Source organism: Octopus bimaculoides, chromosome 1 (genome assembly GCF_001194135.2).
Source record: "Octopus bimaculoides isolate UCB-OBI-ISO-001 chromosome 1, ASM119413v2, whole genome shotgun sequence".
Taxonomy (NCBI): domain Eukaryota; kingdom Metazoa; phylum Mollusca; class Cephalopoda; order Octopoda; family Octopodidae; genus Octopus; species Octopus bimaculoides.
The window spans coordinates 21024445-21042322 of record NC_068981.1 but is presented as its reverse complement, the minus strand read 5'-3'; the positions used below and the strand labels follow the sequence as shown (position 1 = coordinate 21042322).

Below are 17878 nucleotides of genomic sequence, written 5' to 3'. Positions count from 1 at the left end.
TTGGGGAGGCTGACCGGAAGGGCGAGTTGACCGGAAGGGCGAGTTGACCGGAAGGGGAAAAAGGGCAGAGGGAGCCTCGATCGGGATTCGTGTCCTTTTCAAACGGGGTTGTGGTCAGGACAAGACATGTTAAGCGACGGTCTAGGTTTGGGAGAAGCAGCTGCTATTCCTGGTGTTCTTTGGGTCAGGGCAAGCTTCAAGGATTGGATACCGCAAGACAGACTCACAGTCGACGAAAGGAAAACCGAGGTAAGGCGATTACATCTACTCGCATGCATACACAATTTACTTGTACACCATTGAAACCAGATTCAGCTCCAAGCCTTAAGACCTTAGGGATCATGACAGTCCTAAGACCTATGAGGAAACTAAATAGTTTTTGACATATGAAATGTACAGTTCATGGCTGTTGTTTGCTTCAGCCTACACAAACTATACAACTTCATGTCTATTATTCACCAGAGTCTCAGACCAAAATGAAGTATGCCAAAATTCTGCTCAAGAAGCACTAATGGGATATGACCAATAACAACAAAGTTATCATTCTTTGAGAAAGAGTACAGCCCAAAATGGAAGATTTTTCCTCTTCTCCACATCAAACCAATTTTGAACTGTTTATACTCACTAATAACTCATGTAGATCTCTGCTAACTTCCTCAAATCATTACTTTATTGATTAAGGATGGTATTATTACATCTTTTTTTGTTCATCGTCGTCAGCGGTGGCAGCGCCATCATCCCATAGGTGACGATGCCACATAAAAAGCACTCAGTAAATTGGTTAGCATTAGGAAGGACATCCAGCCTTAGAAATCCTACCAAAGCTGATAGTAGAGCTTGGTGTAGTCCTCTGGCTTACTAGCCCCTGTCAAACTGTCCAATCCATGCCAGTATGGAATATGGACAATAAATGATGATGGTAATGATGGTGAGTAGACTTCAACATTAAAGGGTAAAGACCCCTTTCAGTCATGAATGAACATGGGAAGCACCTAGAAGGTCCCCCTCCAAGGCACAGTTGTGGGCAAGGTTGTTTATAGAAGATTAGCAGTCACCCATGCATACCAGCCTCCCCTCTCCATGCTACCAATGTTATCCAAGGGAAAAGCAAAGGTCAATACAGCTTGGAACCAGTGACATCACAGCCCATTTCTACAGCTGAGTGAACTGGAGCAACATGGAATAAAGTGTCTTGTTCAAGAACATAACACGGAGCCCAATCCGAGAATCAAACTCACTACCTCATGATTGTGAGCCTGACACTCTAAACACTAAGCTATGAGTCTTCACAGACTTCAAGAGATATGTAAACCAGATATATTGTAAACCATTATAAACATGAACATTGTTTTCTTTAAATGCAATTTATTTAATTAACATTTCACTGTGGAACAGATAGTAATAAGACTTCAACATTATTACAGTGTAATGTTAATTAAATAAACAACATTTAATAAAACAATGTGCACGTTTATAATGGTTTATAATATATCCGGATTACTTATCTGGTATACCACACATAATGTTACAGAAGTGATAAAGTAATTAAATTTACATCCCATGATTAATAAAAACAAAACTTTTAATGAGTTGCCTCATGAATATATTCTCTTTATGTACACATTATTGCTTACAGATTAGCAGAAAAGATAGCAAGGAGGACAGAATACTTTATGGTTTTGAGTTATGTTCCAGTATCTCCTGATTTTCAAGTCCCACTGAGATCAACTTTACTTTCCATCCCTCCAGGGTCAATAAAATAATGAACAAGTTCTGGGAATGGTTTTATCAACTAAATTTCAAGCTTTGTGCTTATGTCAAACAATTATCATTACGACTGTCATTTTTCTATATTCAAACAGGAGTGATGTTAGTGATCCTGCTGGTTTCAGTTGTTGAACATCAAACCACAACTTATACCTTCAGATATTCAGCACATATTTTGAGTTACTAGCTGTACTAAGGAGACATGGTTTCTCTAATGCCACAAAATTAATAGTTCTCATTGCTGATTACAGAAGGCCACTTGATGATATTATTATATTCTTTTAACTCGTGTTTTGTTGGAACTCCTGAAATCTTACATGAGTAGCAGGCATACTATCTAATACTTTCCTGGTAATTCTGGCCATGCTCTACCAGACACTCTATTTCCATTTTCTTTATGTTCTTCCTAATATCTTTTGATACTGTCCCCAAAGCCCCAACAACAATTGGCATTGTCTTCACCTTTTTCATCTTCTATAGTCAGGCTATCCCATATTTAAGAGGATTGTATATGACAACCCAATCTTCATGCCTTCCTTATAAACTATTCGTCAGTCAAATGGGAATGCAACATTAATTGGAGAGTACATGTGGTTTGCTTTGTCCACCACCACTAGGTCCAGTTTCTTGTGCCCAAACACCTAGTGTGTTTGAATTAGGAAATCCCACAGGATTTACAAGTCTCTAATTCAGTTACTATCTGTGGCTTGTGGTCATACCATGTTTTACGTCTCTCTAATGCCCTTATTGTTACTACTATTAAGGTGGCAAGCTGCCAAAATCATTAGCACACTGGGCAAAATGTTAAGTGGCATTTCGTTCTGAGTTCAAATGCCACCAAGATCAACTTTGCCTTTCATCCTTTCAGGGTCGATAAATTAAGTACCAGTCAAACACTGGAGTTAATGTAATGGACTAAACCCTGCCCATCAAATTCCAAGCCTTATAGTAACTATTATTACTATTAACACATGGCACAAAATGCTTAGCAGCATTTCTTTTGGCTTTACGCTTTCTGGTCAACTTTGCCTTTCATCCTTTCAGTGGGGTCGATAAAATAAGTACCCGTTAAGTACTAGGGTCAATGTGATCGACTGTTCCCATCTCCCAAAGTCTCAGGCTTTGTGCCTATCGTAGAAAGGATTATTATTAAAGCAGCAAACTGGAAGAATTGTTAGCATACCAAGCAAAATGTTTAATGGCATTTCTTCCGGCCCTTAACATTTTGAGTTCAAATTCTACCGATGTCAACTTTGCCTTTCATACTCAGGGCCAATAAACAAGCACCAGTTGAACACTGGGGTGAATGTAATCAACTTACCCCCCACACACTAGAATTGCTGGTCATGTGCTAAAATTTGAAACCTTATTATCGTTATTATTATTATTGCTTTTATTAGTCATTTAGGATTGGCAAAAATTTCATGAAGAGAAAAACAATATACATATAAATAAAGAAGTAAAGTAATTGCCTTACTTCGCCAAAACCTGGCTGCTGGCTGCAGTTTGTCAATAACTTCAGTCAACCGTCTTTCAAAAGCTTTCAGATCTGAAAAGAGACAAACAAAACATATTTCCCATACATACCAGGTCTTTAAATAATTAGATTTGTAGAAAATTTAAATGGAACTGAACATGTGTATTTTAGAGAACATATCCTAAAAATAACCCTTCATTGAATTGCATTCACTAATTTACTTACGTAGATATTCTTTTCCACTTGTTTCAGTCATTATTTTGAGTCCGGTATTTTGTCTAGTACCTATTTTATTGATCTCAATCAGAAACAAATCATCCATAGTGAGAAGTAAATAACATAAGGTATTGCTTTTTGTTTGCTACTCCAATTTTGTTCATCTCCACAACACACACACACACACACACACACATGTGTCTGTGTGTGTATACATAGTGCAAATACAATGACTACTAAAGACAAAACAGAAGGAGGGTCAGGACTTAACAGACAAGGTATTCATCATCATCATCATCATCATTATTATCTTTTAATGTTTGTTTTTCCTGCTGGCATGAGTTGGACGGTTTGACAAGAGCTGGCCAGCTGAAGAGCTGCCCAGGCTCCATGTCTGTTTTGGCATGGTTTACAGGGCTGAATGCCCTTCCTAACACCAAGCACTTTACTGGGTGTACTAGGTGCCTTTACGCAGCACTGGCATGGATGAGTTTACATGGCACCAGTACAGGTGCTTTTTATGTGGCACCAGCACCCACAAACCTACAAGATTAGGAATACTCAGCTGAAGAGAGATGCAGGGGACAAGCCTGTATGCAAGGACAACCATGCTTTTATTTGGCTTGGCATCAGTACATAGAAAGGTGGCAAACTGGCAGAATCATGTCAGACAAAAACACTTAGTAGCATTTCATCCATGTTAATGTTCTGAGTTAAAATTTCCTCGAGATTGACTTTATTTTTCATTCTTTTGAGTACCAGGGTTGACGTAATCAAGTAGCCCTCGCCCCCAAAATTTCAGGTCTTGTGCTTATAGTAGGAAGGATTATTAGAGTGTATGTGTGTATATATATGTGTGTGTGTATGTATATGTATATATATATATATATATATATATATATATATATATATATATATATATATATATATATATATATATATATATATATATATATCATCATTTAATGTCCGCCTTCCATGTTAGCATGGCATGGGTTGGATGTTTTAACAGGAGCTGGCCAGTCAGGAGCCTACACCAGACTGCTGTCTGTTTTGATAGTTTTTACAGTTGAATGCCCTTCCTAATGCCAACAACCCAGCAGGATAGACAGAGTGCTTTTTACGTGGCACAAGCACAGGCAAGGTCAGTTTTTGCACAGTTTTTACAGCTGGATGCCCTTCCTAATGCCAACCATTTCACAGTGTGGACTGGATGGTTTTATATGGCACCAACACTGACAGGGTCACCAAGTAGCTTGCAAGACAAAGATTCTTTGACAAGAGAGGGGTCATTGGATGCTGTATGTAGCCAAGCATCAGCCTGATGGAAGAACACTTTTTGTCTTGAAACCAAAAATGATCATTTTTTCTTCAAGTGCTGACTTAAGCCACTCAAACTGCTCGCAATAGATCTCCTTTGTTATCGTTTGGTTTGAGTTTAAAAGTTCAAAGTGAACTAAACCTTTCATAGCCCACCAAATAGATAACAACACCTTATGTGGGTGAAGACCTTCTTTAGCCTGAGGTGCAGGTGTTTCACCTTTTCCTACCCACTGTCTTTGGTGCTTGACATTTTTATAGAGAACCCATTTCTCATCACCAGTCACTATTCAGTCCAAAAAAAGGTTCATTTGTGAGACGTGACAGCAAAGAAGAGCACACATTCACTCTCTACATGCGATTAGACTCGGAAAGTTTGTGAGGAACCCATTGACCCAATTTGCTGACTTTTCTGATGGCATGCAGGTGTTGAGAACTGGTTGAATAACCAAATCCAAGTTTCTCTGCTAGTTCCTCAACAGTTATGCTGGGATTTTGTTCCACCAGGGTTTGCAAGACATGCTTGTCGAGCTCTACCGATCTTCCAAGACAAAGCTCATCTTCTAGGCTGTAGTTTCCGGCTCAGAATTTCTGGAACCACCATTGACACTGGCTTAAGCTTATTGTCCGATCCCTATATACTGCATTAATATTCCTTGCATTTTCTGTTGCATTGTTGCCTTTATTGAACTCATAAAACAAAATATGCCAAATACGTTCCTTTGTCACTTCCATTATAGCTTTGAAAAAATAACTGTTGAAATCAAACTGCACTCTTCAAAATTTGCACTAACATTAAGCACAAGGTAAAATTATTACCTGCTTTTATAGCAAGTTGATGCGGGTAGTTTATCCCATCCCCCTCTGTCTTTTAGTTCACGCAATTGAAAAAAACTGCATTATTTATGGGATGACCCAATATATATGTGGATGAAGGGATGGATTACAGAATTTTCAGTTGAATAAACATGTAACATGTAAGTGGATGAGTATTCCAAACATGTGGAGGCGCAATGGCCCAGTGGTTAGGGCAGCGGACTCGCGGTTTCGATTCCCAGACCGGGCGTTGTGAGTGTTTATTAAGCGAAAACACCTAAAGCTCCTCGAGGCTCCGGCAGGGGATGGTGGCGAACCCTGCTGTATTCTTTCACCACAACTTTCTCTCAATCTTACTTCCTGTTTCTGTTGTGCCTCTAGTTCAAAGGGTCAGCCTTGTCACACTGTGTCACGTTGAATATCCCCAAGAACTACGTTAAGGGTACACGTGGCTGTGGAGTGCTCAGCCACTTGCACGTTAATTTCACGAGCAGGCTGTTCCGTTGATCGGATCAACTGGAACCCTCGACATCATAAGCAATGGAGTGCCAACAACAATTCCAAACATATACCTTTAAAATAATCAGTTCACACATACACACACATAAGTGTATGTATATGTATGATTTGATTGTATGTATGGTTTTATAGCAGCAAAGAGATGAGAAAGTCTAACCAAAACATTGGCAAATGTAAACAGGAGATGATTTGATTGGTAAGGATAGAAATGATACATTATGAGAGAAAGCAATCACAATACATGAAGACAGAGGAAAAAATGTGGATAATGTAGATTAAGCTTCAAACATGGTATGTGTCATGATCAGCATTTATGCACAGAGGAATGCTACATTACATGGAAGAAAGATGTGTTACATAGAGGAAAATCATTTTAGCAACAGGTTAAGAATAAATTAGTTATCTGGAATAAATTCATTAACAATTTGATACAATATATAATTCATATCTGTTTCTTCTATAATCTTTTAAGATAATAGTTGTTTGAATCTGAAAAGAAATACTGCGTGATGCTTTAGTAATTAGTTAAAAAGGAATTTAGAGAAAGACATACCCAATGAAACAAAAATAAAAGTAAAAGAAAGTAAATTATACAGAAAGCTAATAACAAATTAAAATTATGTAATAAAGAACAAATATTTTTGTCAGTCTTCTATTTCTAACAAAGGTGTTACATTAAAAATTGTAAAATTTAAGGTATAATGTGTAGGGCATATCTAAAATAGTTATTTCTATGAACAAATGGTACAACAAAACTTGTCTAAGAGCTATTACTACATGAACACTATACTAAGGTGACAAAGAATTGAGAAAGGAAAATTAAGGAATAGAATTTTTCAAAATTGTAAGATAAAGGAATAAGAACCTACTTTCAAAATACATATCAAAATACAGAAAATAGAAACCCATGTTATTTAGAGAAATAATTAAAGATGTTACTGAGGTGTGTTATTAGAACAACAGTATTGTGAATTCTAACCCTGTCAATGACATTCCTTGAAGACACTTTAGTTGTGTTAGTTAAACTAAAATAATTATAGCACATCAATATCTGACTTTAAAAACATTAATAATAAAACTCTCCAACCATACTAGCAGGGAGTATTGGTTAAAAGATTAGTCCTTTTGATACCAGCCCATGTGGGACCACCTCTGGTACTACAATACAAAACCACCGGTTCAGAGTGCTTATATTCTACTTACAAACCTTCCACTCTATATGAAAGCTCTTCTGGACATATTAGGACTACGGTTTGTTGCTGCATGAATCTCCAGCCCTCACAGTCTCTGCCACTCTATGTAAAATCACCTACAAATGCGACAGACCACTACTACAGCACAAATAAGAACACTATCCCTCCCACTCAGCCCAGACAATCATGGAAAGCACATAAACACAAAAATAGTTGCAGGATCAATAGCCACACTAGCACCAAGCACTGTGCTGGGATAAGAGCAGGAAAAAAGCAACTATCGTGTTTTAACCAAATCCACCTAGGCTGCTTTCGCTATGGCCACCACTAGAATCTACAGGCATACAGAAATAGACGAGACAGTGGAAAGAGTGCAACATAACCAAACTGTCATATAACACTATATAATTCACTACTATATGTAGGACTGTTCTGTAAGGTCCTCAGGTTAAACAGATATGTGGTATATCTAAAAAGTTGGATCTTTAGTTCATACAAGTCATTAATTAGGTTGACACCTTAATCTCTAAGACTAAGGAAACAGGAAAGACTAATAACTACAAAGCTTTAGCTACAAATAATATGACACGAGATAAATGACCACCGTAAAAAAATTACTCACAACTGGGGAAAATAATGAACACTGCATAAACTTGATATTCATCATCATCATTTAACAACCATCTTCCATGTTAGCATGAATTGGATAGTCCAACAGGATCCAATAAATTAGAGGACTACATCATGCTCTAATATCTGCTTTGGCATGATTTCTACAGCTGGATGCTCTTCCTAATGCTAACCATTTTACAGGGTGTGATTGTAAAGATAAATTAATGACTAACAAAGCCATAACCAATAACTGCAGAAGGAGGAAAAAGGATCTGAGCATGGACTGGATTCAATAAACATTAGCTATGATTAAAGGAGCAACCATAATAAGTAAGTACATCAAACATGTCAAGAATGAATAGAAAATAATTCTGTAGATACCACCAAGAGGAAAATGAAAAATAAACAAAACCCATTGGGGACTTTCTCTCCCTATTCCTGCTTCAGTCTGGTGTCAACACTTTTAACCAACATGCTAAACCAGATGAAATGCAGATACAAGTTCTATGTACTATGAGAAGACAATCAACTATATATAAAGATATCAGGTTGTACTCTGCAGATAAATTGGTATGGAATTAAGTTTTCAAAATAAATCCGTCAAGGTAATAATTGAAGAGTGAAAATTTAATGAAAACCACTAATATCAAGTGAGATAAAGACACAGAGATAAGATAATTAGATTGAGCATAGACTTACAAATACTTAGATACAAATGAACTAGATAGAGTATAATACATACAAATGAGAACAAATGAGTAAAAAGATTCAGAGAGAATTTTAAGAGAAGCATCACATTAATACTATAAAGTCCGAAATAAAAATAACATGTATCACAACTCTAACCAGTACAAAAATATTATCAAATATCTACCATAGGACTACAAAAACATCAAATAATAAAGAGAAATTAATACAAATAGTTACAAAACATGAACAAAACAAAAATAAGATAGAAACACAGTGGTAACACACATTTTGTGACAAGAACGGAGAAACAAACTAAACTGAAAATGAAACAACAAAATAGTATTTTTATCTCTTTTAGCTAAGACTTCTGAGACTGGTGGCAGGGAGGCAGGAAAGCATCCTCAAACTGGAAATCTAGCTTGAATGCTTACAACAGGGAAATTTCTGCTAAAGACACCTGTGTCAGATTATGGTTTTATACCAGGTGAAAAATTAAGTCTGGCACCATAGCTCGCTTTTAACTCAGAACACATAGAACTGGAACAAATACCACAAGGCATCTGGCTGAATGTTCTTACAGTCTCACCAGTCCACCATGTTGGATTAGTATTTTATTTTTTTTATTGACTCTAAAAAGATGAAAGATGAAGTTCACCTCAACAGGATTTGAACTCAGCACAGAGAATCAGAGCAAATTCACTGAAGCTTTCTGTCTGAAGCTCTAACAATTCTGTCAATCAGCAAAAAAAAAGCCTATACAGCAAATACTTGACAAGAATCAACAAAGCAGAAGTGAATGAAGAAAAGAATTCACATTGGGGATGATAAAAAGACAATGTAAACATAAACAACCAAATCCTCACAGCTTAAAAGTTCTAATGAATATATTACAATAGTATATTTGCAACAGGCCAGGAACATGAACAAATCTACAGATTTCAATTTGATTTTATGATTGTTCAAGTCTACTTGCAGACTAACAAGGAATGGGACCATGCTACGGCCACATAGCAGCACCTTTCTTGACCAATCACCTAGTGTGCATACTTTCACAGCAGTGACAGCTTCTATGGCAACAGCCTGAAATACCAGTGGCATACGTCATTAGTTTTTGGACCAATCAAGTAGTCTACCATCTCGTTTAGACAAACTGGCATCAAAATGAACCTATATCATCAACCTTTGTAACCAATCAGTGACTCAGAACAGTGCTATATTAATAAATGTCTCTAATGACCAAAGTAGAAGAACTAACAGAAAAACAAAACTTACCAACTGGTATTGTTTGCAGTGATTGTCGAGTAATGTAACCCAACTCAGTATGCCAGGATCAGACAGAGTAGCTTAGAGTGACAGTGCTACCACATATCTCACAGCAGATATAGAAGCAACAGATAGCAGATGTGCTAACAAGGACAGAAGGCAGCTATTAAATCATCAACTCAGATTCTGTTTCACCAGCAACATGAAGAACAGCACTGTGTACAATGATCATACACTCCAACAAATAGAACTGCAGTTGAGTTCACACAAGAACTATTATGAGTTCACCACACCAGGCATGTGAAACTGCAGAGCCCCTATGGGCTGCATTGCTCACATACATGTTGCCATGAGGGCTGCATATTATTAAACACATGTTTACAACAAAGATTTTCATCATATCAATTTTTTGTTATTAAGTAAAAATCTTTTAAAACCTTTCATTTGGTCATCAATAATCCTATTTTTATTAATTAAATTATTATTGATTATTGTTATACTTTGGGATGGTCATTCATTTAAAAAAAAAAAAAATTTATGCTGTATAAACACACACTATTTAATTCTTTAACTAGTTTCAGCTTGAAAGCTGCAGTCATGTTGGGACGTCACTGTTTTGGAGAAAAAATGACCATCCCAAAATATAACAATATCTGTTTCAACACATGATTTCACATCAGGGATCTTGCAAAATAAATACATAAATGTAACAATATTATTAACTATTTTTATTATTAAAAATTTTGGGGTTCCCCATTTTTAAATTTCTAGCTATGCCATCTGCAGCCCGCAGACTGCATGTTTGACATGCCTGTGCAGCACCGTCTTTTACCAACAGTTCACATATATGGCATTTTCATAATCAGCTACAATTTCCATTGCACAAAATTCTACAAGAACTTTGTAACTTTAACTTCCTAATAACTCATTAAAAACATATAGTCAAGGACACAAAGTCTATGTGAATGTAAAATCATACACACCCCAACCTCTGGCCTACAAATGTACTGATTATTCTTTCTTCTTTTTCTACTGCTACCATAGTAATCTCAGCTCTTTGCAGCGGGTTAGGTTAGTACCAACTCCACTCTGGCACTCCTAATTCACTCCACTTCCTCCTACTATCACCCCTTATTGTATCCATCTCCACCCAGTACTAACCTACTCTGCACTATGTTTAGCTCTTCTGGAATTCCTTCCTTACATATTTTTCTCTGCAGTCATCAACTTGTATTAGTTTAAGGGTAAGATTAATGGTATCAATCTCATCAATCTTAGAGGATCTGCAAAGGCCATGGGCACAGCCCCTTTCTCTAGACCAAATCAATTAAAGGCTCTCTACAAACTCACATGCATGAAGACGTATTTGCATAATGCCGACTCACTGGCACCTGACATACATGTATATTTTGTTGCTTCATTTACCAATAAACTACCTAGTACATACATCATATATGTGTTTTATGTATGTACAAATGACTGAAGCAGTGTTTGGCACTGAGAGAGTGTAATCATGCTAAAACACATACACATGACTGACAATCTAATGATGTTATTCAAAGTCCAGCATAATGTGGTATTACAAACATGGTCTATTAGAAAGAAATTTTCTACAAGACTATAAGCGCAGCAAACATCTTTTCATGTTCAGATGTACAAGATGTTAAATACACAAGTGTACACATCTTTATTTCAATTATTGCCACTTGGTATGCTTATAACATATCTATATATATGCATATATGCATATATGCATATATGCACACACACACACACACACACACACACACACACACACACACACACACACACACACACACGCACACACATATCAACAGCAGGTTTGAAGAATGTTGTGTTTATATCTTTAACATTCAGGCCTTTTGAATATATCTGCAACATTAATTTTTCTGTATGTAGTTTTTATCATGGTTGATCAAAGTTTGTCACAGCTAACCAGATTTATCGATCAGAAGAGAATATGAATAATAACATTCTCATTGTTATCATGTACTTTCATTATTTTGATTGAACTTACAACTTCTCAGCACACTCACACACAACATACAGAAAATAGCACTTCCAGGCACAGTATACATTTTACTTAGAATACTACAGGACTTGTAAGTTATACAGTACACAGAAAACAGCACAACTAGGCATGGCACACATTACATAGAGTACGTTCAATACAACAGGAAAACAAAAGAAAACTGCATGTAATGAAGGTACAGGGAACTGTACTAGGCTGCACAGTGAAAGCTCTCAATAATAATAAGACAACTGAAATAATACTGATCACTATAATAAGGAAGATGAAACTCTTAAGAAACCTAATGAACATGTAGCAGAAAGCTTTGAAACTATACTTTAAGACTATCAATAGAGTAAAGTAATGAAAAATCCTATATATGGATGCAGTTTCCTTAGATCATAATTAAGGTAAGAACTTGCAAGGGTTAAAATTTCTTAAATATTCAGTTTATTTCTTTTTGCTCTGCATATCAACTAATTTGGAATTTCACATTAATAGGACACTGTGGAGGGGGGATGTCATATCATAAGTAGCTGCGATCAAAATAAAAGATATCAGAATCAAATAATTATAAATGTAAAGATAAGTTGTGCTATATCAGTGTTGATGGGGAGATTAAGAGTGAGCATGGTAGTTAGGGCCTTTAGTGGTTGGGAGAAGTTTACTATCTGGATACAACTGGTCCTCCACCTACCTTTGCTCTAACAACATCTATTATCAACCCAATTCAATCTGATGTCACTAACAGAGAACATTCAATAACTTACTCCATACCTATTATCTACTATCTACCAAATCTCACTGAAATTTTACAGAAAACGCCCTCCTATTAAGTGAGTATGAAAATGTTTGATGAACAGGCCAATTTATGAAGGACATACTTTCATCTCTATCATTTTGAGATACCCTCAATGGTATAGTAGACAGAATGTAATATATGTTTGTCACTTTACAACACTGTAAGATGGTACCAGGAATACTGAATTTATTTTAACCACAGAATATTACAACAACTAAAGGTGGAATTTCAGGTTTTATTATACTGTTATGGAAAATAGTTTTTGCATTTTAAATTATGTTGGTATAGTGCAGTGATTACTACAAGAACACCATGATATTACCAATACTGCAATCACAAGGTTGATATTGCAATAATAATATTACTTCACAAACATTAACAACAACATCAAATTGAAGTATTGTATAAAACCACATGTATGGATTTGTGTTATTTACATTATATAATATTATCACTTACCACAGAATTGTAAATCACCAACTAAAATTCATGAAATACAAAGGTAAGATTTTTCTAAATTTTTTCTTCTAATATTATCACAGTACTATCATATGTATAACATTCCTTCATATCATTTATGGTAATCTAGCAATTATTCACAAAATATTCTCATCAAGTTTTCTCAAATATTGGTTAGGTTTTCTACCAAAATTTCACTTTGATTTGTTCCTTTCTTTTGTAGGAATTCTATTCTAAAATTTGATTTTTCAGGCAAAATCTATCTACTTCCTTATGAGTTATCAACTAAAAATATATTGTCATTCAACTAAGAAAAACTAAAGTTTTAAAATTTAGTATATTTACCACTTCAATATCTATATTTTTAAAAATGAAAATTAAGAAGTGATAGTCTAAAACAAGACTTGAGCTTTAAGTCTTTTAAAGGGTCTTTCTAAAAGAAATCTATAGCTGGAATTTCTTAATAGTAAATTAGACACAAATGAAAATTGTGAAGTTGTGTCCACAAGAAACTTAAAATGAAATCTTTTCTTACCATTCTGACAGACAGCAATGTCTGTGTCTTCATCTAAAAGGTATTTTTGCCATTCTGTAAGTTCATGTTCATCAGACATGGTAAGAACGATGCAACTAGTTAGTTATCTGACAATTCTGTCCTCTAAACCTAGTGATACAGTTACTGGTTTATCTTAGAGTTCAACAGTTAAGTGGATCCTAAGTATGTCATACTCTGTGTGTGTGTGTGTGTGTGTGTGTGTGTGTGTGTGTGTGTGTGTGTGTGTGTGTGTGTGTGTGTGTGTGTGTGTGTGTGTGTGTGTGTGTGTGTGTGTGTGTGTGTGTGTGTGCGCGTGCGTGTGTGTCTGTGTGTGTGAGAGAGAGAGAGAGAGAGAGAAGAGCAAGAGGACAGTGATAAACTTTTGAACTTATATCAAAAACAAATATGTGTGAACCTTAACAGATCATCTATAGAAATGAGGAGATAATATGCAACTGCCTAACAGTAATTATAATTAATACCTGTGTGTTTGTATCTAACTTTAGGCAAAATATTAAACAAATACAGCATAATACTCAATAAAACTCCTTGCAGCAGTTAATGTTTCTCCCCTTCCAGCAGCTCAACTAATCATGTAGAGCAGGCGTGTCAAACTCATTTGGCTTCGTGAGCCTGATTGAAGTAGAAACTAGATCTCTCAGGCAAAATAAGGACAATTATTCCTAATATTACTACTTATAATGTAGGCCAAAATTAAATGGATAAAGGGGTCAATATACATTAATAACTTTATCTACTACATATGTAGGAAATTCTGTCTGTGGGTGTGTTTGCGAAGTTGTTAGCTAACTCCTCCTACATCATTTTATCGATTTTGATGAAACTGGACATGTGAGTAGAACTCTCATGTCTGGAAACCTCATGGCATACTCAGATTGTTGAAAAAAATCGATAATAGGGCCCCTGGAAGGGATCCTTATATATAACTAACATATTTTATTTTAACAGCCAAAGGAAATAACCCATTCATTTTCCTATATTATTTGGTATAAATCAAATTGAGTATGCTTATTTCTTAGTATTTGAACTGTTAGAGTTATTTTCACAATTTATCCAGTACAACCCTTAAACAAATAGTATTTTCGTAAACAATAGATCCACTTATTTCGGTTAGTGACTTATTCACGAATATACCATGAATGACGATGCCTTTCATGTCACTTCAGCCAATTGACAAGTGCTGCATGAAGAACTCTTCTGCTTTTAGACAAATGCACAAAGATCACACCCTGTTTACATGTAGGAACACCTTAAAATTTATCTGTACATCTTGAAAATGGCCAGCGTGTATATTTCACAGAAGACAATGCTTGAAACATAGTTCTGAATCCATGAGAAACCACTTTGACAGCTTTCTTCAAATTATGCCAATGTGATCTGTTTGCCCAAATACTGTTGTATGTAGAGGTCCCCATGTACTATACCTGGGCACACAATAGATGAAACAGACACAAGCAAAGAACACGCATTGAGGACTGGGAAGAAGATGCTGTCTTGAGAAGTGGGGCCATCAGGCGGATGTACACTGTGCACCCTAATCAGCAGGAGTGCTTCTTTCTGCATCTACTACTACACACTGTCAGAGGTTCTACATCATTCACAGACTTTTGAAGACACAATGGGAAGTCTTCCTGACCTATAGAGAAGCCTGCACTAAACATGGACTACTGGAGGACCCCTACTTCTACTCAGAACTATACTCATTGCCAACCCTCACTTTACTGACAGCATCCCTGTACAGGGCTTGTACAGTTTTTACCAACCACTTGTCTATCCCCAGTTTCCGCATTGACCACCAGATAAGGGATTGGGGGGCCCTGTCAAAGGCTTTCTCCAAGTCAACAAAAGCCAAATGCAGATGTTTATCTTTGGCTAGATATTTCTCCTGCAGTTGCTACACCAGTTATTGGGTATGACTCCTTCATGAACTACCTGATTTACGATGTGGGTGACTAGACCATAACCCACACCACCTGATATTTTAAGCATCTCAGTATTTTTCCACCACCATGTTACCCTAGGTTTGGAAGAGACTTTGCACCAGCCACAGATTTGGTCTGTGGCACTCAGCAATCTGTCTCGCAGGAATTCCCAGCTTCCTTCTATGTCACAGGACTGTAACTCCTCCTCCTTATCAAAGTTCTCAGTAAGGATATCCCTAAATCTCTGACCATGTGAAGAGTTCTTAAGCTTCCAAGTCCTTCTTTTCCAGATTGGTCTGCTTTTTTGGCATCCTTCTAGCCTCGAGTCACTAATAACTAGTCTATGTTGTGGGGTACATTCTTCACCAGGAAGGGTCTTTTTATTTAAGTGCAACTATGCATCCCGCTGTCTGGTAAGAATGAAATCAATCTGGCTAGCAGAGTCACCTAATTGATAGGTTATCAGGTCACTAGCTGGCTTCCTGAAGTTGGTGTTGCAGATCACACAGAACTCCAGGAGCCTTGTTCCCTCTTCCTTTCTGGTACCAACTCCATGGCCCCCATGTACACCATGGAAGATACCAGGTTGCTGTCCAACATGCCCATTAAAATCTCCAGCCACAAAGATGAGATCATTGTCACTCGTCTTTGAGGTAGCCTGCAGAAGAATATCATAAAAGTGATCCTTTCTGTTCATTTGGTAGGCCCATGTAGGCAGAGATAATTGTAGCTATACTATTCTGCAAGACTAGCCTGAGTTTAAGTACTCTATCACACACCCTCACTACCTCAATGACCTTATCCACCCATTCCTCTGCAAGAAGTATGCCCACACCCCCTATTCCATCACTATGTGCTTTGTTTGTGAGGACTCTGGCTGAAGCTCCTCTCCACCTTACCTCTTGTATGCAACATACATCAACATGTCTCCATTCAAGCATCTCTACAATCTTGCTAGACCTACCTTTCAATGTGCCTACATTTGCAGTGCCAACTCTGAAAACTGGGAAAAAATATGGGGGGTAACACAGGAAGGGGAGATGTTATTCAGCACCTGAAAAGAAGGTTCATGTGATCATTTGGTAACAGCTATCATAATAGTTGTTCTTGCTTTTAACCTACCATCATTCAAATATTAGAATTGTTAAGGTCGTTGCCTCTACTGGGGGGAGTGAAGAAGCATTGTATATGAAAGTGTTTGGGGCGTTGTAAATATAAGCGTTATGAGCATTGTGGGTGTAAGCATTACTGATGCTGCAGATATAAATGTAAAAAAAAAAAACTCACCATCATTGTATAACGTTTGTTTTCTATGCTGGCATAGGTTGGACTGTTTGACAGGAGACTAGCAAGCCAGAAGGCTGCACCAGGCTCCAGTCTGATCTGGCAAGGTTTTTACAGCTGGATGCCCTTCCTAACGCCATGTACTCTGAGAGTGTAGTGGGTGTTTTTTACACGCCACCAGCATGGTAGCCAGTCAAGCAGCACTGGCATCGACCACGTTGGGATGGTGTTTTTTACGTGCCACTGACACAGGAGCTAGTTGGGGAGGGGGGTACTGGCATTAACCTATATATATATATATAGATAGATAGATAGATAGATTAGATAGATTAGATAGATAGATAGATAGATAGATTTGCATTTATCTGAAATGAGTGAAGGTTATAGTCTCCTCTGATATTAGAGTAGTGTTAGAATAGAGCACGAGTGGGGAGGATAGCATTGTAGTTGTTCTGGAATACTGTGGTTTGTGTATAGAGTGGAAATGAAATGCTTATGTTGTAACTAGGTTTTACGTTTTTAGTATTTTTGATGTACAGAGAGTTGATAACAAGAGGAGCATCCACTTGTAAAAATGCTGCCTCAAATTTCATCTGACCAATGCAAGCAATGAAAGTGAATGATGAAACAATGATTATAATATCATCATCGTCGTCCGCTTAACGTTTGCTTTCCATGCTGGCATGGGTTAGACAGTTTGACTGAGGACTGGCAAGCCAGGAGGCTGCACCAGGCTCCAATCTGTTCTGGCAAGGTTTCTACAGCTGGGTGTCCTTCCTAATGCCAACCACTCCAAGAGTGTAGTGTGCTTTTTACAAGCCACCAGCATGAGGGCCAGGCAGGTGGCACTAGCATCGACCATGTTCGAATGGTGCTTTTTATGTCCCACTAGCACAGGAGCCAGTCAGGAGGCTCTGGCATCGACCACACTCATATATATATAATATATA

The 17878-nt window shown here is 37.1% G+C and overlaps 1 protein-coding gene across 5 annotated transcripts in view; it reads right to left on the bottom strand.

Moving 5' to 3' along the window:
- The window catches only part of LOC106882230 (nuclear envelope phosphatase-regulatory subunit 1), a 51481-nt gene that overhangs the window by 10715 nt on the left and 22888 nt on the right, over positions 1–17878 (bottom strand). For 4 of the 5 annotated variants that reach the window (XM_014932850.2, XM_014932860.2, XM_014932842.2 and 1 more), the window contains one exon: positions 3245–3316. In XM_014932850.2, coding sequence (XP_014788336.1) covers positions 3245–3316 — 72 coding nt within the window. Of the gene's footprint in view, positions 1–3244; positions 3317–13701; positions 13830–17878 lie in introns of those variants that run through there. The other variant, XM_014932858.2, reaches the window with a different exon arrangement.